We start from the raw sequence: 25609 nt of genomic DNA on the forward strand, positions 1-25609 counted from the left end.
ATCGGGGTCTTTGAAGAGCTTCTGACTTTCTGTCTTCTTCACTTTCAAACTACCAGCTGTTTTTTTTTAAATTGATTTTATTGATCAACATTGATGATTAATGTAGATTTAAGGGTGAAAGATTTCTGAAAAAGTCAAACTGTGATTTTTTTTTTTTTTTGACAGATATTGAAATTTGATTTGACCATGTTGTAACTCTGTTCTTACACTTAAAGGTATTAGAATCATTTATATTATTCTAGGGTCATGCCTAAAACCAGATACAATATAAAATCCTGTTTCTGTGGCGAACACGCTTGTGTGTTTTCAGTGTTGCAATGGGAAACAACAAAGGTGGCTGTGCTTTTACATTTTGGGTAATGATGGCAAACTTCTATCTGTAGATTTTTTTATTTACCTCAAGATGGCTTACACGATAGAAATCTAAAACTTTTAGAATTTTTAAGGATAAAATCTAAAATAATAAAACAAACCTTTCTCTTATGTTACGTCTATTGGGGCTTTTATTTTGAAATATTCCATCAGAAGTCACATGCATCTTTCAGGTGTCTTCACAGTCTGAACTGTATATAACCTGAATAATTCCTGCTGCACCTTCACAAAATACCAACACAACATCAATAAAACAGCAGCTCTCCGTTTTTGTCTTTTATGTTCACATTGTGGCTGAATTGTGTTTTTATTTCTGGACAATAAAAACAAAGAATATATGTGACGGTGACAGAGACCTGCAGCACAATGAAAAACAACAACACAGCTGGTTTAATCTGCCAATTTCATTTAATAAAAATAACCAATTTATATTAATAACACTGCAGTGTTAATACAGATATATAAATATAAATTACAGTGTGGCATTATCTGCCAGAAAATGAGTTTAATTTAAAAGATTTAATTGCTTAAAAAAAAACAACAGACATTGTGACACATGAACAAGAACAAACACGTAAAATATATTACAACACGCACTCAATTTTTATATTTGGTAAATACAAACATCTTTATCTCCAAAACAGAGATTACAATCTGAAATTAAAAGGAGGGTGAAGTGAGATAGAATTAAAATAACACTGATGTCCAGCTGCAGCCTCACGGTGACGTTGGCCCCAGAGCCTGATGAGCCAGTCGCAGGTTTTCTCTCAGCTCTTCGGCCTCTTGCTCAGCTTTGGCCCTCACGATGCTCAGCTCTGTGTACATGTCCTTGTATTTCTTGGTCGCGTTTCTCTTGTCCTGCGATGCAACACAAATCAAATTTACTCATCAGACTGCATATCGACTCCAGAGGGGACAGAAATCTGCTGCTGGTTCTCCTGTTTCAGCCTTCTGACACTAAAGCAGTCCTCAGTGTTCAGTCAAAGAGAAACTCACAAGCCATTTTCACACTAATAAATCAAATCATGCAGGTAACTCATCAACAGTGTGTCCTGTGTAAAGCACTTTACCACATATTACTATACCATCACATTATGTGATTTTATTTTTTACTTTATTCCACTCATGGTAATGCACCACTTCAGAAAATAAACACAAGAAAAGTCGGTCACAATCAAAACCCTTTTCAGTTTCATATTTCATGAAAGTAAAGGAGCATCGAGGAGAAAAATCCCATTTTGCTTAATTAAAAAAGCTGGTCTGTTATTTACATTTACTTAACAACCAATACTCACAGTGACATGAGTAAAAAGAATGAAACAATATGCAATAATTTACCCTTAAAAAAATGAAGCACCTGATCAGACAAGTTCTGGCAGCAAGTGTGCCACAAAAATATGATGGAATAACAGAAAATATCAGTAAAAGAAATAATATTTTTAGCCAATTTAAATACAATTAAACAGTATAACTGTAGAGTGTGAAAGAACAAATATTTGTATAAGAATACAGATTTTTGATGAGGATGGTATTTTTCAGTTTCGGTCAACGTGAATTAATACTTCTTGTGATTTCACTGGTTATTATCTAAACATTAACAAAACAATCTGTAAAATAATATACATATTTTTGCTGATTTAAATACAGTAAAATAGGGTGATTTATTGTCAAACATTATAAAGGAACAAATGACCATTTATGAAAACACACATTTTGGATGTGGATGTTACTTTTCAGTGTTGGCTGATAAGTTATTATTTGTTATTATCCGTGATTTAACAAAACAAAGAAAATTTGCAAAATAACAACAAATTGCTATAACAATTCCAGTTTAAAAAAACGGGTCAGTTTTTTTTTACAGTGTGCTGTATTTGATCCTCCCACCTTCTGTGCCGACTGCAGTTCGTCCTTCAGCGACGTGATCTCCTGCTTCAGACACTGGACCTCAGACTCCTTCACTCGTAGCGTGATCTGAAACACAAACTTCACACAATCAGCGTCATGTCTTCCAAACGGTGGACAGCAAAGAATCAAACACATCTGAAGGACACATAGGGTGCAGCGCTTTTGTCTTTGGCGACTTCTAGCTGCAAACAACTCGTCTGAAATGTGGCCTTGACCAGCCAGAATGATTGGAAATGATTCGTTTAATCTTTAACAGTATGTAAGATAAAAGGTTTTTTAAATGTAAATCTGCTAAGTAACTTTCAGTCAGTAAACTCACCTCCATTTCGTACATGTCCATCCCCTGACTGAGCGGCAGGTCGTCCTGTTTGGCCAGTGAGCACAGTCTGGTGATCTCTGCTGCGAGGTGACCGCTCAGCTCCTGGACGAGTCAAACACAACAAATCAGGCTTCTTTGTCTTAAAAACCAAATAAAATAAATAACACCTCCCAAGCCAGGTGAAGCATCTGCACATCTATACACTATATAGGACGTTCATTTCTTCTTGCTTAACACTGCTTGCTTGTTTTTTAACCTCAGACTAGTAGAGGCTAGTCTCAGTTGATTATCGGTGCTGGAAACAATTCCAATAAAGTTAAACCTTTCTAAACTTTCCTCTGTCTATTTACAGTGAACAGCAGCTCGGCTTTTTGAATATGTATGTGTGACGGCGCTTTAAAGCCCTTGACACCTGATTTGCATCAAAGTTTGTTCTCCTTCTCTGAGTCAAAAATCTGTCAAATCTGAACCCACAGATGCGATACACATATTTTTAGATTCAAATTAAGTTACACTTTCTGAAGATATCTTTTTTTTTTTGACAGCGATCAAGGACAAATGTTCAAAACCTACTTAGACATAAAATGAGATTGTGTTTGCTTGGGATGGATTCAAGTGTGCTTATCACCTGGTTTCTGGTCCTCAGGTCCTGGTTTTCCTGCTGACACTGACACAAGGCTTTCCTCTCAGCATCCAGAGCCTGGACAAGGTGTCCGTTCTCCAGACACTTCAGCGAGAACTGCTGGGACAAAACCTCGAGCTCCCGCTGAAAGGAAGCCAGCTCCTCACTTCAAAAACACACAGATATGAAACCTTATTAAATGAACACATATTCCTGAAGACAGAACTCAGCAGGAGGTGATGGATAGATGTATCTACATGAGTATCAAAGCTTTTAAAGATTTGCAACCAAAGAGGTCGTAGCACCAAAGAAAAATCATCAGCGTCAGAATAACAGGAGTTGAAAATTTGTAAATTAGAGTTTAACTGATCAATCGTAACACTTTTGTTTATCAGATATAAAGATTTCTGTCTGATAAGGTCAAACAGCCTCGTCTTTATTGCACTCTGATCACGCTCACCGCGGTGCTTTGTCTCCCTCTAAAAGGAAACCCACCATGGAGACCTTTTCTGAACTCTTTCCACCCTGCAGCTCCAAGTACAGAAAGCCTTATTAAAATGAAACCCACTGGGCTACAGAGTGCTGCCATTCAGTGAAGAGTCCTACTGTGATGAAGAAGGATTTGAATTGTTGTGCTTCACTTGTGTTCGTCACATTTGGTAGAGAAGAGAATGAGAAGTTTTAGCATGAACCATTTCACATCATCTGTGTGGTCTTAATGTTTTGGCCTTGTATTTGTCTGTTTCTTTAAGGTTTACTAATCTACATTATTCCTGTCATGTTTGTCGTATTGTTGTAATTGAACACTGCGAGGCTTCACAAGTCGTACCTGTGCTGCCTGTGAATGTCGTCTAGGTGTGTGTTTCCGTTGCTGTTCTCTGACTGACATCTCCTCTCGACTTCCCTCTGCAGCTCCAGACGATGAGCGTTCTTGATGGCTTCGATTGCTGAGAGAAGAGGAAGAGGAGACATTTTTATTTTCTGAACATCAGAAGCAGCTTCCAACAAATCCTCACACACTGGTGATGTAACCAATTCCTTATCCACATAGAAACAGCTGTCTTCCTTATTTATGGTCAGATGTTTCAACTGTGAAAGCACTGATGTGGATAAAAACTATGAAATTCATTGCATACATTTATTCAGAGATATTTCAGAACCGTCAGCTGTCAGGATTGGATGTTACTTGGTCCAGACATACATCTATGTTGTATTTATATTGTTATTCATGTAAAAAGTTTTGGGGTAAACCTTTGCCAGGGGACCAATTAATTTTGTTGAAGGGCTTGTTTTTCCACCACCACTACACTTTTATAATAATTAGGTGACTTTTCATGAGTGAAAACTGAAAACCCTGAGGAAACATGCTGCAGGCGGCAGAGACAAGAATCCCTACAGGGCTGAGTAAAGTCCTGCACAAACGTCTCCGTCCTCACCAGTGGCAGTAGCAGCACTCTCCTCCTCCAGCAGTCTGTCTCTTTCCACCAGGAGGCGTTCCAGTTCCTGCTGGTGTCGACGCTGCAGCTCCTCCACCACCTTCAGGTGCGACTCCTCCATGCAGGCGAAGCCACGCTCACATGTAGTCTGAAAGGCACAAGAAGAGACACTCACAACATTTACTACAATCCATATGAACTTTACATCATTTAAAAGCAGCACAGGGTGATATGAGAATTTGTCAGCAAAGCTCTAGACTGTGATCTAAATGTTCTCATTTGCTTTTTTTGATAGTGTGCGAGTTAAAAATTGAAGTGGTCAAATTCACAGAGTGCATAATGATGATGAAGCTGTACTGGTTGTTCGTCTAACCAGCAGCTACTGTGTTAACCACAGTGGTGAGAAGTAATACTTTTATAACTGCAGTGGCTCTGTCAGTCTGGTCCTGTCTGACGTGTGAAACAAGCTGTTGAGCTGCTGTGTGTTAAAAAGATAGAGTGGTCTGTAGCTAATCAATTTAAAAACAAAATGAGGAAAGAGGAGGCGGCTGGTGGAGAGAGAGACACGCCTGATGATCAGAGTGCAGAGGCTGCCATTTAGATATCGACAGAACCGGGGCAGGAAAAAGGCAATACGTTCAATTACAATAGCTAACACAGTAGTAGGGCTGCAAAATAAAAGACCAGTAATCACTATGATAATTTTAACTTCCCATCATTATATGAAAACGATCGATGGCGGTATTTACACTTAAAAATGCGGCCCTCTCTGGAAATTTTCTCTGCTCTGGCTACTGTAATAAGTAGTGGTGAAATTAAATATATTAGAAGCAGTCTTCTTCATCAGACACTAAATAATACAATATTCGGTTTGATACTGTTTGGTTATTTGGCCTCTAAAATGTCAGAAACCAGTTTAAAATAGATTTATAATAATTGTCCTGACCCTAAGCTGTTGTTTTAAGTTGCTTTTTTTCGTCCAAAACTTGTGGGATATTCCATTTAATGACAAAAAAAGCAGCCACAGCCTCACAGTTGTTGTCTAGTGAACGATTAGTGTATTATCAAAGTAGTTCAAGAGAAAACTGCAATATTTCATCCTGCAACAATACCGGTTTCACACTGAAGACAAAAAGAAAAATGTTCACCTTTTCCAGGCAAGATTCAAGTCTCATGAGCTGATTTTATACATTTGCAGAAATAAATGAAAACTAATATCTGCCTACTAGGTAAGATTTAAACACTCACTTGAAAAATAGTTGACAGCGAGGTCAAATAAGTTTCTGCTCCCTCACTGAAGGAAATATACAAATCTGGTTTTAAGGAAAAAAGGATTATTTTAAACAACTCCTTCATGCAAAAGCTGTTCCTGCCTGATTTTATTGCTCTATTTAAAACATGTATGATAGTGAATTTTGTTTGTGAAAGAAAATACTACTGTATTGTTACTTTTGGTAATTACAAAACAACAGCAGCACTTTCACATGTAAACACACTGCAGGAGGGGTTACGTTTATTTACATGTGTTCTTTCTGTCAATTATCAATCTATGCAGCATCACTCCAAATGTCCTGAAACATTTGGTTAAAAAAAAGGGATATCTCTATAACATTACATATGAATGACTAAATAAGCCACACTTGTAGTACAAAAATAAGCGTTCTTCTCTGAGCATTGGATAGAGCCGGGTCCAAAGTTTCACTTTCATTTTGTTGACAGTAGAGTCAAAGGATTTGGTGATCACTGTCACTCAATAAAACAGAGAATACTGTGAACATCCAAGCAGGGATGAGACCAGAGAGTTCAGTGTATGTCAGAGCTGCCGAAGTGGAGATTTTTGGCTTAGAGAAGGAGAAAAAAACTCATTTAGAAAAAAAAGACATGCTGTAATTAAAATCTACAGATGCAAACAAACAAAATGTACTAAAATAAACACCTTAATGTGCTTTTTACAAGTTTTCTTTCTACTGGAAGACATGTTATGAAAGCAAAATATTCCAAAATCTCTAAATGTTTCTGCCTGTTGTGTCTCGCCTTAAGAGTTTTAAAGTCAGTCACTGTGTGGGTGTAATTTGTTCCAGTAACAGAAGTCTCTCATGTGAAATAAACAAATCTGTGCTGACTGTTGTGGTTGTGGTTTTTGTCGTTGTGTGGCACTCAGCTGATCTCTCTCTCTCCCTCTCTCCTTAGCTGAGGTGCCGAGGGGCGGAGACCTCTGGAGCACACCTGCAGCTTGTTCCCGGCACACCTGCAGCTTGTTCTGCCGAAATCACCAGCTACTTAAGCCACTCTCTCTTTGTTCTCAGTGCCGGAATATTCTCTTGTCGATGTCACAGAACACTCAGGCTCCCAGAGATCTCCAGCTCCTCACCTCGCGTAGTTCTCCAGTGTTTTATCTCGAGTTAGTAAGTTTTGGTGCTTCGTCACTTTTTCTGTTGTACTTTGTTCCCTAGTCCTTTTCCCAGTTTTCTGGTGATTTTTGGTTTCGCCGTTCTGTTGTTACTTTTTCTTCTAGAGAGTGTTTTTCGTTGCTACTTTGTACATACGAGTTTTGTGAAAGTTATTTTTTGTAAATAAACACTTTTTGTATTCAACCCTGCAACTGGGTCCTCGTCTCCGTTGACTGGCACGTAACACTGACAATGATGTTCTCATAGAATAGCACTGCTCCCGCTGTGGTTAACAAACAGGGAGAAAGGTTTTCAGGGTGTTTAAACACATCAAACAGCGCTGCAGCACCACCTACCTTCAGCTTTTCCATCTCCTTCTCATGCTGCATCTGCACCAGACTCATTTTCCCTTCAAACTGTTCTTTCAGCTCCTCCGTTAGGACAGACAGCTGCTCCTCCAGCTCCTTCACTTTTCCTCTTAACGCTGAAATCAGTTCCATGTTCAGATCCGTTTCATCACTTTCTTCTAACATTGTGGTTTCCATGCCATTGAGCTCGGGCTCCTTCTCAGCCATCTCCTGTGCTGGTGTTTCATTTTCTTCCCTACTTTCCTCTGCAGCACTTCCATCTGCACCGTGCAGCTCAGTAGCTATATCCTGTGGATCAGTCTCATCCGTCTGGCAGCATGAGTTCATCTTGGCGACCAGCGAGGACGCTTGTTGTTCCTCGAGGTTTGACAGTCTTGTTTTTAGCTCCCTGTTTTCCTCCATGAGGGCGACACAGTTGCAGCAGAGTCCTCTCTTTGCCTGAAGTCTGCGTAAACGGCAGCAGTACAGGGCTTCAGTTGCTGCGGAGTGAATGAATGAAATGTACCTGGAATGATCTGAAAAGTGGAAATCGTACAGTTTGTCTGCAGCTAATTGAAATTTGTTTTGGGCAGAGGTGCTGACGGAGGAGGCGACATGGTTCAGCAAAGAGATTTTCATCTGTGTGACCGCTTTAAGATGTTCCATCTCACACAGCTGCTTATTAAAATTAAATACGCTGCTTTCTTGTATCTTTGCGGCGTCTGAAGCTGTAACACTTGCACTATTCCAATTAATGTCTTTTAAAACCTCACACATTCCCTCAAAACCTTCCTCATCTTTCTCAAGAAGCAGACGTCGGCCTTCGAGCAGCATCTGCTTCTCCAACATCATATGTTCTGTCACCTCCCTAACAAGCACTTCTACTGGATCATTCACTTCTGAGGAATTGTCCTTCAGTTTGTTGAGCAGCAAACTCCAGAACTCTTCCTCCCACTTCAGCTGACTCACCACTGCAGGACTCTCCTCCTCTTGCTCACTTTCTTTGACAAACTCCAACCTGTCGATCACCTCCAACAGTTTCCCCAAAGCTCTCAGCCTCATAATCATCCCCTCTATCACTTGCTGTATCTTTTCTTCACTAGAAACACATTTGCTTCTTTCTTCTTCTTTCACCCTCTCCTTCTCCTTCTCTAACTCTTCATTCAGCCTCCTAATGCCAGCCTCTGCCTCTGCAGCTCTTTGACGGTGAAGTTCCTCTGCTTCCTTCAGCTCTGTGTTCTGCTGCTGAAGCTCGCTGCAGGCCAGCTCTGATTTGTTGAGCTGCGTCTCCAGCTCCGTCAGCTTGGCTTCAGTTGCTTCAAAGCACCTAAGCAGGTACCCCTCTGTTTTCTCAGCACCTGTCTTGTTTTCATCCTTTGGCTCTTCTGCCTCTGACTGATCGCTCAGCTGCAGCAGCACCTCCGTCTCCTTCAGATTTTCCTCCAGGGAGGTGATGAGCGTCTGGGCCTCCAGCAGTTCCTGGTTCCTCAAGCTCAGCTCTTGCTCCAGGTCTTCTAACCTCGTCTTCCCCTGCTGCTCCACTTCAGGGAGGTGATGGGGTTCGGTGTATCGGCTGCTGAGCTCTGCTTTCAGCCTCTCGATTTCTCGGTCTGCCTCCGTCAGCTGGTTCAGCATCTCCTGGTTGCGCTGGTTGAGAGCCTCGTTCTGGCTGGTGAGCAGCTCCACCTCTAGGGAAAGTTTCTTCACCGTTAGATGGTCTGGAGCTTCACGGATTAGTGAGGTCTCATCTCCACCTGCAGGCTTGTCCAGAATCAGCAAACTAAAGTCACTGTTTTGTATTTGTGTTTCTGAGGCAGGTGACAGCTGACAGTCTTCGCTGTCCAGCCGATTCTGGTGATTGGTTGTTGTGCCATCAAAGTTCAGTCCCATAACTTGTGCACCAGTCTGAGACAGGTCGCTGTCTGATGCAGGTGACAGTAAAGGCGTGACTGCAGTCTCAGAAAGCAAGTCCTCCAGTTCTTGTAAGTTACCCTCTGTATCATGCAGCCAGATGCTGGGCAGCTGTGGTGCTACTGAAGGTGGTTCAAACCCGAGCTGCTCCTGCGCATCTTGTTTGATAATGCTCTGCTGCTGGAGGTTTGTATCTTTTAGGGTCAATGTTTGGCCTTTTACTGGCTTCTCATTCATGTCCAGTGGGTAGAAATCTGCTTCAGGAGAAACTGGAGGCTCCACCTGAGAAAAAAGACAACAAAGAAAAGATGAGCTGCCATGTGTCAAAGCACAGAATAAAACAATCAAAACCAATCACATCACATAAGAAGACATCAACCAACAAAGTAGCTTAGCAGACCTGCTGCTGATAAAATCCTGCCGCATTGAGCTGAGCCTCCAGTTTGAGTCTGCAACGCTCGGATTCTGCCAGCTGAGCCTTCAGATCCTCAACCTCCAACGGCACAAAGAAAATGAGTTAAAATACAGTTTAAAGGCCTTCATTTACTACACAAGCTTCCAGCATCATCATAAACATATCAGACGGAAAAATGTACAGCAGGAGTGAACCAATTATTTACATCTTCAGTCACATAGTATAATTTTTTTAGTGAAGTTGCAAAAGTTAAAGTCTGGGGGCAAGAAAATAGACTCTTTAAATGACAGATGATTACCTTGTTAATGTTTTATGGAGCAATTCACACAACAGACACTGAGAAACTTTAGAAAGTGAATATTGGGCTTAAATTCATTCAGTCATGTCTGAATGAATTTAAGTCCAATATTCACTTTCTTTTTAGTTGTCTTGGACTCTAATTCCTAAGACAAAAAAAATTAAAATTCTCTTTTCAGTGCCCTTACATTCACCTGCTAGTCACTAATTGTATTTATCTGCTTTTTGGAAATTCATCCTAAAATGTACAGAACAATTTCTGCTTGACTATCTCTGATTTGCCCAAAATGTTTCTAGCATACAATCTGGGTATAATCATATCTAAGATTATTTTTTTTAAAGATGCCTACTTTCAGCATGATTTTTTGCACATTGACTTTTGAGGTTATATTTGGATCATAATATCTCAGGAACTATTAAAGATAAAAGCTGAAATTTTCACCAAAAAAAACAAACAAAAAAAAACCAGTGGTATGTACGGTAATGTAGGCTCTCTACTCACTCTGTTCCTGTAGCTGTGCAGCAGCTTCTCCGTCTCCACAGCGTCTCTGGGTTCATTCAACAGCGGGACTGTCCTGTCCAGTCTGAACACAGTGTTCTCCACCTGCTTCCAGCACTCTTCTATCTCCTCCTCCACTCTCTGCTGTGATTTCGGACTCAGTGCTCGGACACCGCCGTCCACCATCTTGTCTCCGCCCTCCTCCCACCCCAGAGAGATGCCCAGCATGCTCTCGTACCTCCTCCTCCTCTCCTCCCGCCGTTTCCTCCTCTCCAGGTCGCTCAGCTCCAGAGAACAGGGAGATTTAGGATCCGCGTCCACCGCCGGTCTGCCATGAGGCCGAAACTCAGCCCAGTCGAAGGTTTTGTAGCGGCCTTCCCGCCGTCGCTCCATCACGCTCCTGGGTTTGGGGTGAGGGTCTTTGTCTGTTTCAGAGGAGGGAGAGTCCTGAGTCACGTCTGGTTTAGGGAGGACTTCAGGTTGGTGTCCAGGTAAACTGAGGAAAGGAAAACATCAAAATCAGGGCTGAAACATGAGTAAAACGAATCACAACTTTTTCTAAAGAGAAATAAAAATGAAAAATCTGAGGATTTGCTGTCTTTTATTACTGACCATGTGATTAAGCCTTAGCATGCAGTGGTGGGAAGTAATGTTTTTAAGTCATGTTATGAGGTACTTTTTGCTCATTTCTATGTTTACTTCACAACATTTCAGGACAAGGTTTTTTCTTCACTATATTTTGTTTACATTAGTTACCAAGTTTCTACATATTTTTCAGATTTTATTTTAAGTCATGAATTCCCAGCGACCTTTCTGTTTGGTTATGTTTTGAAAAGCAGCATTTTGAGGAGCTCTTTGTCATATTTCAGATGTTCAAAAGACATTTCTTCTTTAAACTTCCCACACTGCTTGACTTAACCCAGAGAACTCAAAGAACGCCCGTTGCACCTTAATTCTCAGTTGAATTGCTCTCAAAGTATTTACTGCAACGAAAGCAGAGCAGAATTTCAAATCAAACCACACAACTTGCCGATTCCAATAATGTTAGTTGCTGTTTTTTTTAAATTTACATTAGTTTAACTATAGTTACAACTTGTATAAAGCTGGTTGGATTATTCATGAACTCGTCATTGCACAGATATTATACATATACAAGCGTTTGCTGCTTTATCATCCCTTCTGTCTGCTAACACTGCAGTGAATAAAATAGCGATATTTATCTCCATGAGCCACTAAGTACATATTTTTCCACAGTTTCTCAGTCACACTGTTTCCCACCATCATGGTTCTGATGTTTTCAGATTCCAGACAATCTTGCCTCCATGTAATGTTTTATAGTGAGATACATCCAAAAACACGACACTTTCATAACACTAAATATTTTCCCTTTGATATAAATGCTGATATAAAACATTTGCAAGTATTATCATATTAAATAATGGAAGATCTGGACAGACTAAACAAGATACAGAATGTATGGCTAGCCCTTATAATGACCAAGATAAGAGCTCAAAAGTAAATTACCCGAAAAATAGCTTTGGACTGAATTACTGTTTGAGGCACCAAGAAGCATAATTTAAAAAAAGCAAAAGCTTAGAACCAATATCAAAAACAGATCTTTGTTTTTCTTCTTTGCTCTCCCATTAATCATCTTTTAACCCCTCAGATCTATCTTGTGACTCTTTGGTGGGGCCTTTTCTTTTCTTTTCTTTTTTTAAATTCACTTTGTGTCTCGAGTCATTTTGTCAGCAGCCTGTGTTAAAGCTGCTACACAAATAAAGTGTGACTGATCACCTGGCTACATCAGGAGCGTTGGCCGGATGGACGTTCCTCATCAGCGCCTGGATCCAGTTCCTGCGTATCCCTGCAGTCATGGCCGACAGAGTGCAGACACCCTTTGGGGTCTGCAGTATACAAACATTTAATTAAACTGGTGGTTTAACACAGCAGATACAATTTAGACTGTTTTGTGTCTGGTGTGAAGTCTTACATGGATCTGAAAGCCGTAGTTTCTTTGCACCTGGTACTCAGACACATTATAACACTTTGTTAAGTCGATTTCTCCTTCAAGATCTGAAGCCTGAGAAGAGAATGCAGAAGACAGTGAGACGAGCTGAATAACACACAAATACTATTTTTTAACATTTATATTTGACTAATTTCCAAATACCTCCTCAGCTATTGAGTCCTTGTAGTATCTTAGACTGTCAGTGGACAGCACAAACCAATATTTCTTCCACTAGAGGGAAGCAAAGGACATTCGACAAAGGTGATTAACAAACAATTTAATGTGTTAAAATCCATTAAATCACCAGCTGAATCTTAATGAATCACTCCTCTGGTTATTGTATGACGAGCCTAGTGTAGGAAATGTTTACCTGATCATTTTCATCCAGTTTGACCATCCAGCCTTTCTTGAAGTTCAATAAATCTGGCTGTAAAGAAGATAAAAAATGCACAACATTGCTGTTAATATAATGCTTTTTAGAAATGTACAGAAGAAAAATAGACTCAAGCATTTTGGAGGGTGATTGGGGGTGCTTTTTGGTGAGCTCAACTTGCCTTTGAGTAATAAATATGATCTACAGGTGAATAATATAGTAGAATATAAACCCTCAGTGACATCACCAGTATGGGGAAATTTAAGAAGTACTCAGCCTCACCCAGAAACAAGGGGCTCAACTCCCACTCTGGGGCATAACTGTATACTATAAAGCCTTATATCACTCTCCAAAAAAACTCAAATGTTTTAAGCAAAGAAAAAAGGAGAGGAAAGCTTTGAGCTGGCTGCTTCTGCTCCAATACAATGTGTCTGTCCACACAGCATCAGGTGGCTTTGAACTGTTGCTTCATGAACCTTATTCACCCGACCTGACACTGTCAGACTTCTAGCTGTTCCCCAAACGGAAACCCCACTTTCTTGGTTGCCATTTTCAGAGTGATGATGAGGTCATGCATGCTGTTGAGGAGAAAGCTCATGATGTGACCGTCTTCCGCAAAGGAGTAGTGAAGATTGACCATTGGTGAATAAGTGCCTTAAAGTTAAAGAAGACTATGTTAAAATAATGGAAGAACAATCTTTCTCAGGTAATGTTGAGGCTGAGAACTTTCTGTAGTACCCTTGCAGGTTTTAACTAGCCTACATACCACAAAAGCATTATAGAAATTCTGAAATTCAGCTATGTCTTTTGACTTTCATGCGCCACCCCACGATTTTCAGGGACCCCATCTTGCCACCCAGCTAAATATTTTCTGGAGGCACTCCATGATGATAAATAAAATTCACCCCATTCAGGTTAATGAAGGGGGAAATTTGCTATAGACACCAAAACCGTTTTTTGCACCAGGCTTGTTTATTTCTGCTTTAAAGTTGGGCGTTGTAACATAGAAGTCTATGGAGATTGACTCGCTTTTTGAAACAGCCTCAACTGGACATTCAAGGAAATGCAATTTTCTACACTGGCGTAATACTGGACAGGTGGCTGCTTGGTTGGTATCGAGAGCAGGGCAGTACAATATTTCCATCCCTGTTGAAATCAGTGAAAGATGACACCTTCTGTTTGTTTTCCTTCTTAGGGGCTGTCATGTCGACCATCTTTACATACAGTTTGTGGCTGAGGCTGTTTGGCGACTTACCGTCATGACCGTGTCTGACGTCCTGCGGTCCAGAGACCTGGCTCTTCTCTGGGGAGGAGGAGCACTGAGCTGGGCTATGTCTCCACAGGACTGGAGTTTCTGCAGAGGGCCAAAAAAAAGAAGAAAACATTCAAAATTAACCAGTAAAATTACACCAACTTCTCTCAGAGGGAGGCTATAACTGATGAGAAGACGTGACGTGTTTTCTGAATCAGGACGGTGCAGCCTGCATTCCATCAACCAGAGTAACCGATAGTCTGGACGCTTGGCAGAGATGTCAGCTGTAAGGATTAGGCCTGCTGTAGAGCACCACGGGGAGTCCAACAGGCTTTTCTCCACCGCCTGCTAAACTCTTACTCACATCACAAGTGAAGTGCACACGGATGACTGGATTTGGCTGTGGAATGCATGAAAAGGTTTTAGGGGCTACATAATCCCTGATACTCTGCGGTTTTTTGTCTTACATTTCAAAATGATGCTCCAAAACTGAGAGTGAGACCCCGGCATGCTTCTTATGATCAGGTTTCATGCTGGCGCTAACAGCACGTATCAGAGTCTGCTTCGAGTCTGGATTACACAGCATTAAATGAAACACGGGTACGTTTTTTTGTTTACTTGAGCCTCTGCAATTCAAAAGATTCATTCTTCCCTCTTATATAACCACTTCAATGGGAAAAAATGACCACTTTAATCGCTACAGAACATTCTTTGTGTTTTTTTTGTTCTGGCATTTACACTGAAAACTATCCAAGGACACAACACACGGAGGAACACAGCGCTCTGACTTCACTGTGAACCGATCTTTTTTTTTTTTTTTCCTGTTGCTGACCGCTGCAGACAGAGCCTGTCCTCTGTTCGGTGAAGAAGCCTCCCAAAGCTGAGGGGGAGGAAGAGAAGAAGAAGAGGCCGTCTTGGGAATCTCAGCTCTGAGGCCTGAATGAACTCCGGACGGGCTCTTTTGACCCTCTCCTGGCTACCAAAACAAACGCACCCAGAGACACATAAATCATCACATGGGCTCAAATGTGCTGCTGGCGTATTTAAAAGGTAAATCCTCTGAAATGAGTGAGTGCGTTTAATCAAAGATTAACAGCTGCCACTGTGACGACCATCTGTGTTGCACGACTGTGATTTTACAATGTTTTCTGCATCAGTGTTGGCTGCTGAGGGCTGTTCCATCAGGGAGGCTATGAAAAGCAGGGTTTACTATGAATGGAGCTGGCAAACTGTTTGATAAAGCCAACTCAGAGCTTAAGTCAGTTTAAGTCAGTCTAATTCTAGAAGTGAAGCCGGTCCTGGGACTGGAGTCACAAAAGAAGTTCAGCTTAGTCAGACTCTGTTTGGGTAACCTGAGCGGTTTACTACGAAGCAAGATTAATGGGTTACTGAGGTATGTTGAGCCTAAAGGGAAAACTTTCAATGTCATGAAGGTGGCTGTCTTTTTAACCTGGTTACTGATGCTGCACTGCTAACCTGCTGTGGAGGATATTCTGTTCAAAGTTTGGGATATGAACCAGCTCTAAGAAGCAAAACCCTTTCAACAATTCCTCTCTTGACCGTAATCTCTATGATACAGATTCTTAAATTAGGGAATTGTGTTGAGCTGGTACACTGTATCTGCCACGTTGCCACGGGAGCATACACACTTTAAGTACAAGCTGTGGTACCCAGTTGTGCCACCAGTCCCTTGGCAGTCCCTTGTCTGCAAGCAGAGAGCATTGTGGGGGTTTAGCTGTAAAGGGGCACCAAGACAAAGTCCTCTAAGATGCTTAATGGCCTCCAGCCAGGGCACACGTTTGAAATCAAGCTGGAATCAAATCAAGCTGGAATCAGAACAGATCCCAGTGACACATGTAACAACCTTTGCATCAATATTGATTGATGAACAGGCTGCATTTAGTACAAAATTGTTCAGATATACAACACCTGTGTGATAGCAGACATAAACAAAGAATCTGGCTTATTGTTCAGGCTGATACTGATTAGTTAGAATTCCTGGATCAGCCCTGTTCTCAATGTTAAAATGAGGATTGGTAGAGATTAAAACATTTCTGTCAGTTTCATGCTGCTGTTTTTATGCTGATGAATGAAACAATTCTAATGATTATGCAAAAAACATAATAATCAGCTCAATTAATCTTGTAGTTATGTAATAATTCTGAAACACCAAAACACAGCGAACTGAGGAGATCAGCAGGACTGAGGTCATCTCTACTGTCCAACATGAGGACCAAAGGTGTCTTGTGCTTTGTTTGTTGTTAGCTCTTGTTTTTCTGAGTCACTTCCCCGGAATTGTCTGGAGGGATGTGTTTCTATGTCATCTCCAGTCTGACTTGATTCGACCTCTTTCAGGAATCAGAATTTCCAGAAAATAAACCTGATTTCGTGACGTAAGTCCAGGTTAACTTGTTGCTTTATATAACATACCCGTGGCCTGTTTATGGTTCGTGTTTGGATTGTTTTGTTGATACTGTGACACACGGACAGACACTTGTTAGGGTTTACTCACCTCCTTAATCACCAGGGTCTAGCCTAACAACACACGGTGACTATCATTCACAAACAGGTGTGCACTTGGAAACTGCAAAGGGAGGCCCAGCTTTTCTGAGCTTCCTCGGAGTTTATCAGCACTTACAGGCCATCGTGTGATTCTGCTGCTCGTGAAGTCTCGTGAAGCGTCCTAGAGAGCTCCTGATAATGACACTGTATCTTGTCTAAATTGTGAGGAATCCCTGGAAAAAACTGTGTAAGAGGAATGCTGGCTCGCAGATTACAGCAGGCGGACTGAACGGCTTCAGGGCATCAAAACCAGTTCTGTTCCCAAACAAAACGCAGCGCTGAATGATTCACTGCTTCTGTCCCACCTGCCGACACATGCACCCACCGACACTGGAGGGAACACATGCCTCGACACGGCAGGACTGACTCGTCCACGCGTTTCATGCCAAACTGTCATCACCTGCTTTTCGACAGCACGAAAATGAATGGAGGCTACGAAGATGCAAAAGACTTGAATGAATCAGGACCCGTCTCTTGTTTACACGCACTGACCGACTGATGCAAACAGCCTCAGTGTGGAATTCGGTTGATTTGCTCCGTCTAACTCTGCAGTGTTTGATCAGGTCAGAGCTGCAGCCTAAAAGTGACGTCTCTCATGCACAACACCTGGATTCGTGAGTCATGTACAAACCAGTCCAGCCCACAGCCCGGCCCAGTACAGGCTGAGTACAGCTGGATACAGTGACTGGTCTTAATCATGGCAAGCCCACGTGAGGATTAACCAGCATTACCTATTCATGGTTATTACTGTCATATGGTGGCAAAAAACCACAGTCAGGAAATGGGTTTTTAATTGTTAGATGCTGACATTAAAGGACTCGAAATCCTGTTTTTATACTATAAGCCACAGCGTCCTGAAGGAAATTCACAATGAATATTTCCGTTTTTGTTGAGTTTGCTTTGTGCTTTTCTCACCGGTTTAAAAGTGATGAGCTTTTTATTTTATTTTAAATAGAATGATGTCAAATATTTCCACAAAACAAGCCAGAACTGGGGACAATGTAATATTATGTTCCCCTTTACTGCCGACAATCCCTGACAAAAGTCTCTGAGCTGAGCTGTAAGCAAGACTGCTGCCTACATTTTACACCTTAATATAACCCGAATGTCAGTTACCTCTTAATTATCCTATTTCACAAGGTTTCCCCTTTTCTTTCTCCACTTTTACCTAATTTTGTAAAATAATAAAATATTCTAAAAATAAAATCAATACAATTCTGAACAAAAATATCAATATACATAAAATTATATGTGATTCACCTGTCTGGGGTCAGTCTGGAGAATAAAGAATTGAAGCTGATCACCCTGAGAATATACAAAAATCCTGTAAGAGCTGCAGACTAAAGGTTCTGTCTTAACTCTCAAAAGAGCCGTTTCACAACAGGGAAACAAAATCGGACTTTTTCTGAATTTTTACCACAACTAGTTTCTCTTTAAGGTGCAAAACAGTGTTTAAATCAAGGTACACAAACACATGTTAAAAAATATTTTTAAAAAATAAATAAATGTAATAGAATGTCATCCTATAGACATCCACTGCAGTGTTCTCTAATTAGTAAACTATGTCTATAAACACTAAATCCGTTTTATCTGAAGTGGATGATGATGACTCATTAATAACTAATTTTCAATAATAGTGGCTCAACAAACTCCATACACAATGCATATCTTTTAAGTAATAGTTGAACAATTATTTGTTATCTCAGCACGAATCCTGGAAACGGAAGGCAAACAGTTCATCTTGTTGTGTCCAAAAGCAACATAACCAAGCTCCCAACACCTCTGAAGCTCACTGATCAACATGTTATATCTGGTCTGTCTAATCAGAGTTATGTCTTGAGCTATTTCTTGGCTGGGTACAATTCATTCCTGCTGATGATAACACCACTATGACAACAACGCTGGCATTTTGACATTTCGACAGAGTGCTGCTGTATCCACCTATTTCCAGTCTTTATTTTAAGCTAAGTTAAGCAGCTGCTGGCTTTGAGCTTTAAATAAAGTGGAAAGACATAAATGGTATCGATCCTCTCCTTTAAGATAATTTCACAATGTGTTACATAACATGTGGTTGAAATATGATATCATGAGGTGTTCCATAAATGCAGGAACACGCAGTCACTTGTAGAAATTAAACAACACACCTTTTAATGACTAACTATGAAGGGCGCATCAATCTGGCAGAAGAGAACTTGTTGGAAGAATAACGTCACTGTCCAATAAAAACTATTTTTTATGTCTTTTGTGTTTACCGGACTTTGACAATATGTTCCACGGCCTCAGAAAGCTTTAGGAAGCTCTGGGACGAACTCCGGTACTCCCAGTGATACAGTGAGGGTTGAGTTATGCTCCAACAGAATTAGTTTCATGACACCAAGACTTCAAATGTGTCTATAGTTGATCTGAACTTTCGCACTGGAGGGTGGAGTGAGAAGCTGTGGGTAGTGGCTCACATTTTCAGAAAGTTTCTCCAGGAAAACTTTCACAGTGTTGTACTTGTTTATTTACATTAAAAGTGCAATGATTCTGAAGGTATCTGACCTTCTGGCAAGTTGATGAAGCATACTGGCAGCTGAAGCATCAGAAAATGGATGGACTGACTGTATAAAGATAGCATTTAGCATGTTCGTGGTGTGGTTACCTCTCGCTTGCTGGTACGAGCTTCACTCCTGCCTTTTCTGGAGGCAGCTGTCCCCCATTCATGCTCTTTCTTGGTGGCCTCCGATCCCAGCAGCCTTTCTGCTGACCTGTCACGGCTGCAAAACATAACCAACTGATTAAAGTGTGTTTCCACTGCAGGATTTTTCCAAGAACCTTTAGAAGAACCCTGTTCTCTGACCTACGTTTCCACTGGCAGAACCAGGGTCTAAAGTTAGATCAAAATGCCCCTGCTCAGGGGCAGGTGCAAGAGTGGAGTGAAAGTTTGCAGCAGTGGTCCTGTAAATCTGTTTTTTAGCCTTTGTATTTCTTTGTATGGTGTAGAATCTGACAGCTCTGTGCAAGGCATTAACTCCAACTAACTACAAATGGTAGCTTTTGGATGTAACTCCAGTTGTATGTGTGTATAGAAAATAGAAAAATGGAGGTTTGTTATGTTAATCTATGCAGTGAATTCTATGTTGTTGATGGCGATGTTTGAGATCAGAAGAAGCTACTTAATGAAGACATCAAGAGAGCAGAAAAAAAGTGTTTGTTGGGACCCACACAACCGTTTTTAAGGGCTGCTCAGATGCACCTATCACAAAACAATAAGACAGTTTGTTTTTTCGCAGCAAAAACATTCCTGAAAATAGTTGCAGTCAGGACACTCAAAAAGGTTTGAGCTGCCCGAAAATAGCCTGAGAGTTCCTGCAGTGTCAGAATTCTTAGGAAATTCAAATTCCTGGAACACAAAAATGTAACCTGGGAGAAACAGCTAGTTAATGCATGTATGTCTTCTCACTACCACACAGGTGGGCTATGACATCATTTCCACCAGCACCACTGAGCATGACAGCTGGACAATGGACTCCAAACAGCACCTGTGCAACAGAAAAGAGCCCAGAGGTCTCTTAGTGCAGTCCAGATCTTTCTCTGAGACTCACCATGGCTGCTGCTGCTGCTGCTGCTGTTGAGAGACTGAATAAAAGCTGCTGTTTTGTGTCGAGGGAAAGCAGGCTTTACAGAGACTGAATACCTCAAAGCAACCTGATCTAATGTTAGAGGAGGAAAAACAACGACATGTGTGTGTGACCGTAAAGGTAGTGGTAACACGTTGCATTCATTTGATTTTACAAAATGAAGTTCAGAAAACTCATTAATTCAAGTGAACTTGTTTGACTGCAGTGTTTTGTTATGTTTTACAAACGCAATAGTTTTCTGTATATTTGGGCCATTTTTCACTCCATAAGCCTGAATTGACAACTAAAAAAAGTACTACATTAATTCACTAAGGCTGACCATATAAATATATACCTAATTGTCTTTCAAAAACAAAAAACCCAACAAAAACAAAACAACATTGGGGGGGTCAGGAGAGACCAACTGAGCAGGTGAATCTGATAGTTCAACTTGCCATAGCATCGACACTTATTTAATTATGTTAGCATTCGAGAAGGATTACTTGTGATATGACCGATTCAACATGATCAGATCAGTAAATATTCTAAGACAATTGCTCAAAGACAATTTTTTCATCAAAAAAGCAGCAAAAATTTTAGATATTTTTTACTATTTCATTCACATGAAGATGAGCCCTCTATGTGTCACTTTCTTTGGTTTGCATTTTCCTGCGTGGGTAGTGTCTCTGCTTAGAATTTACGTCTATGTAACAGTATTACTTTCAGGAAAAATGTAAACGTTAAACATGTCAAACTAATCGTTTTCTGCAGTACATTAAGTATAAGCAGACGTTTAACGAGAACGTTTTAGTAATAAATCGCGTCTGTAAATTCTTTGCGAATGTGATGTTTTGCTGCCCTCCCTGCCGCTGGTGGGTGCAGAAAGCTCTGCGCCCTCAAACTGAGCTTTAACTCAAAGTCTATTTCTCTGACAGGCAGGCAGACTGTCAGTGTTGAGGTCCTGAGAAACAATGCTGCAGATATCTAATTACACCAGCCTTTTGGAATTTCAGGCCTTATTTGGGGGGGTGGATAAGCATTTTGTGTTTTTGTTTCCCAATAAGGCAACAAGAGTGAAGAGCCGACATGTATTCTCCTCACGTGACCAGTTTACATGCTGCTGGGGCACAAACTGGGAGGGTTTTCTTTAAGCTAAATTTAAAAATGCAGCAGTCAGATCTCTAATGGAGGGGTAGAGCGTGCGCCTTTGATCTGGTGTTTAGCGGTGTGTGATGGCTGTTCGGCTTTATACTGGGGGGAAGCAGAGAGGCATTGGATGTCCTTTGTGCTAATTGCTTGCACATTTACCCATTTTCCTTTGCCAATGTACTTTACATGGCTGGAAGTGTACCCACAGACTACATGCAAACATACATAAGAAAATAAAAACCAGATTGCTCCCAAACACAGTGGACGGAAGAGCTATTTACACATATTGTCTTTAAAATTGGATGGAAATGGTGAAAACCCCCTCGATTTATTTCTAACCTTCTGTCTGGTCTGAGCTTCTTGTTGTTTCCTGATGTTTGGATGTCGCTGCCAGCGCCGATGCTTCCAGCAACCGCCAAGTCCAAGGAGCCGACTGGGCTGCCCAAACCGCCGGCGGCATCCAAGGTCGGAGAGTCTCTGGAGACCGGGCACAGGTAGGGGGACGTGTTGCCTGGAGATAGTAGGCAACACAAAGAGGTTTCAGACGAGAGCAGGAAAATTAAACCGCAGCTGGTTTACCGAATTGTGTTAGCTGTGTCTTTGCCACAGAACCCTAAAGAGTCTCTGTAAACATCCAGCAGCCAACAAGCTGGATGAGATCATTATTTTTTAATCACACAAGACTGTGCATTCCAGACAAAACTGTTCATGTCATTCACCCCCACCTCCATTAGATTTTTAAATAGCACCGAGACACAGATACGTCTATTTTTAGAGATTGTGTCTTGCATTTTATTGCACTACTTACTCGCTTTGTGTGAGGACTTATTGCCTGACACGTGTGTAATATCTCTCTGCTGACAAGTCTTTTGCTGCAGAGCTTGTACTTTGCTGTCTTTTAATGACTTGTCATTTTGCACTGTGTGTCTGTTGTGGAGATGCATAGTTGTTTGTTACAACTGAAACAAGCAGTGACTTTCCCTTCAAGGACCATTAATGTCATCTTAAAATCTAGCTAGGTTTGTCTTTGAACATCTTACATAATGACATATATTTTCTCACCTTTTTAAAATAACTAAGCAAGAAGCAGGGCTGTCGCTGAACATTCTGGGTGTGTTTTCTGTGATTTCGAGGTAAGAAAGTGGAACTTGCAGGCAGTCAAGGTGCTTTTGCCTCCATTGTGAAACGGATAATCCCACATAGAGGGTTACGTTGCTATGGTAGCATCAACAAACTACAACACACTCTATGTGAAGCTGTGTGACAGCCAATTAATCATTTTGTTTAGGCCACACTCCCAAACCAAAACAGAGACTTATAACACTGACATCACTGAGAATCTACAAAAAAGAAAGGCTGAAGGAGAAAAGATGACTTTAAACAATAAATATTTGAGAAAGAAGCACATGATTCAACGTAAATCTGACCTAAACATAACTTCTGTGATACGTCAGATGTTTGTGCGACAGACAAACAAGCTAATATATTTACGAACGGATCTTCAAGAGAATATGTGGAGAGATTTTATTGCAGCTCTCACGTTTCTAAGAAAGTTTTAAAGAACAATTCTGTTTTTTTTCTGTTTTTTTTTTAATACTGGTCTGTTGTGTCTTTATGGGTCATGCTGACTTTGCGCTCTTCTCCTCCGTCATAGAGAATTGGGGAAATGAGGCACAAAACAGCACATATCTGGGAAAATTATCGGACCGGCTCCCAGCAGGTTTACAAAAAACCAGATGAATCATTTTAAAAGATCTGAGTAAAAGTAAACACATCTTATTAACTGTAATAGGGCCCAATAACCAGCTGACTGAATCACTGGCTTATTCATCCACGCACGTCGGTTTGTTTACATGTGTGAGACTGACTTTCTGGAAATCCAGCTGCTCCATGTGGACCATTAAGGCAAGTCATTACAGTTTGATGGTCACACACTCACATTCAGCATGATCCATAAAGACACAATAGCCCCATTAACGGGTAATACAGCAGGCTGAAATACATACTACAATTATCCTTTAAGAACATCCCTCTGAGACCGACAACACATGATTAAAAACAGATCGATGCAGCCGAGCCACCATTACCATTCCATTCATTCATCTTCCTTGTCAAAACCTGGTGCTTAAGTTACCCACAAAGCAACTCAGCCACTGACAGTGTGATCACAGATTCAGCTAGTGGCATAAGGTAATTGCTTAGGAGCAGCTGCGAAGATCCTCTAAGATCACGCAAGTCTGATTACAGGTGAATAAACTGGTGGCGTTTCCCTTAAAGAATGGATCCTCAGGAGAGCACATGCGGCTCAAGAAATGAAAAACATTAAAGCAGCAATCATATGTTTTTTGACTCAGAGAAACGGTAACATAACATTGTAATATTGCTCGATGAAGCTGACACGGGAAACGTGCTCAACAGAATATTAATGTCGTACTTTTTAACAGAATTTCTTTGCTTGTCTGTAACTGTGATCCACAACCAGCAAAGGTGTCGACCAGAAAACCAAAACAAGAAGCTGAAAGACGCTAAAGTGGTCAGCTGCAGCTAGAGTTTGGTGATAACTCAGTGTCTTTCTGTTAGGGTGAGAGACACATTACACATTACACCATTATTTAATCTGCTTTTAACAAAAACAGATTGTTTTCTGATAGATACCCAAGAACAGCATATAAAAATTAGTAGATCTAATCGCATTAGATCTGCACCCAAATTGTTGTTATATTACTTTCTGCAAATTATCTTTCCATTTAAATGATGATTTCTCTGGCCTATGAAACATCAGAAAATAAGTGTGAAGCAAATCTAAAATAGTTTTGTTTGTTTTTTTAAACATAATTTTCCAAGAAAAGACCATCAAAGACTGTTCAGCAGAGGAATCCTGAGAGAGCATCGTTCATTAGACAGAGAGACCTTTCTGTTTAACCTCCATCTCTCTAATGAAGCAGCCTGTGGTCTCAGTCAGCAGGACTTAATCCACGCCTTTATTACAGGACCTTTCCAGACCCTGCAATAAGTCTGATGTCTGGTGTCCACTTTGTCACAGCACAAAGCTCCAGTAAGGGAGGAATACCTGTCCTGTGCTAATCATCGAGCCTATTAGGACTTGTTTAAGAGCTCTTTTATGGACCATGTCTGCAGTTTGGCTTTTATGATGCCTGAAGGTCAGAGACACGATTTCCTGCACATCTCTCAGTGTGTTTACGTAACTCGACTTCCTGTTAAAGCAGAACCTCCTCCAGCCGGTTCCCACGACTACGAGTCAGCACTCGGTCAAAATGCTTGGTTAGACAAGGGTTAAATAAAATGTACAAATAAAAAGCTGTAAGTGTGTGAACATCTGCAGGACGTTAGGACAGTAAGAGAGGACAGGAAACGGCTGTGATTGGCTGATGGACATGAAAGCTCGGGTATGTATGTGTGTGTGTGTTGTTTTGCCTCTGCTGCACCTGCAGGGGGCCGCTCAGGGCCGGGGGCATCTGTGTCGCTGACAGTCCAGACGGGGGTCACATCTGGTCCGCCGCCCCGCTGGTCTTCCTGCCACCGGCCGGACTCTGCAGAGTTTCCCTCCGAGGATGGAAAACTGGAATCAGTTGCTGCCATCTTTGCTGGACTGGGTTCCTGATGTTTGTCAGAGAAACAAAAACTCAGTGGAAAAACACGTTTCTATTCATTTTTTACTTGAATGTGTCCATGTGTAGCATTTTTAATATTAAACTATTTGTAACATCTCAACATGTAGTAAGCAGATACAAGGGTTTACTGGTGTATTTATCGACAACTCTTTGTCCTCTTACGAAGCGCTGAGCAGGTAATGACAAATTCTACTAATTTTTAACCACTTCAAATGCCCTTATATCTACTTATCATAACATATTGTGTTATAAATGCTGTACTAAGTGCTTATATGTTGATAATAGGTGATAAAATGCGACTACACAGAGCTTCAGCTAATATGATTTTCTCACTATCACAAGTGCAGGATGATAAACACAATGTGTGCCACAACAGACACTAAAACACTGAGTGTGTTTACGTGGATTTGAGTATCTCAGTTATCCTGCTTTGGAGCATACAGGGGTTTTAATGTTTACATGAAGCCTCTGGAATACTGATAAAGGCTAGTATCCTAGTTACTGCATGCTGTCTGTACAGG

General features: G+C 41.0%; 1 protein-coding gene across 2 annotated transcripts in view; it reads right to left on the reverse strand.

Moving 5' to 3' along the window:
* Positions 1 to 761: 761 nt before the first annotated feature.
* LOC103366161 (myosin phosphatase Rho-interacting protein-like) overlaps positions 762 to 25609 on the reverse strand; it is a 32405-nt gene continuing 7557 nt past the window's right edge. Inside the window, exons 6-22 of one of the 2 annotated variants that reach the window (XM_008293811.1) lie at positions 24903 to 25074; positions 21796 to 21967; positions 19350 to 19464; positions 14150 to 14248; positions 12892 to 12948; positions 12684 to 12752; positions 12504 to 12593; positions 12308 to 12417; positions 10562 to 11009; positions 9703 to 9795; positions 7401 to 9584; positions 4655 to 4802; positions 4048 to 4165; positions 3225 to 3384; positions 2597 to 2698; positions 2257 to 2343; positions 762 to 1230 (exon numbers count right to left, since the gene is read on the reverse strand). In XM_008293811.1, coding sequence (XP_008292033.1) covers positions 1090 to 1230; positions 2257 to 2343; positions 2597 to 2698; positions 3225 to 3384; positions 4048 to 4165; positions 4655 to 4802; positions 7401 to 9584; positions 9703 to 9795; positions 10562 to 11009; positions 12308 to 12417; positions 12504 to 12593; positions 12684 to 12752; positions 12892 to 12948; positions 14150 to 14248; positions 19350 to 19464; positions 21796 to 21967; positions 24903 to 25074 — 4365 coding nt within the window. In that variant the 3' untranslated portion in view covers positions 762 to 1089. Of the gene's footprint in view, positions 1231 to 2256; positions 2344 to 2596; positions 2699 to 3224; positions 3385 to 4047; positions 4166 to 4654; positions 4803 to 7400; positions 9585 to 9702; positions 9796 to 10516; positions 11010 to 12307; positions 12418 to 12503; positions 12594 to 12683; positions 12753 to 12891; positions 12949 to 14149; positions 14249 to 19349; positions 19465 to 21795; positions 21968 to 24902; positions 25075 to 25609 lie in introns of both variants that reach the window. The other variant, XM_008293809.1, reaches the window with a different exon arrangement.

Source organism: Stegastes partitus, unplaced genomic scaffold, assembly GCF_000690725.1.
Source record: "Stegastes partitus isolate 25-593 unplaced genomic scaffold, Stegastes_partitus-1.0.2 Scaffold914, whole genome shotgun sequence".
Lineage (NCBI taxonomy): Eukaryota > Metazoa > Chordata > Actinopteri > Pomacentridae > Stegastes > Stegastes partitus.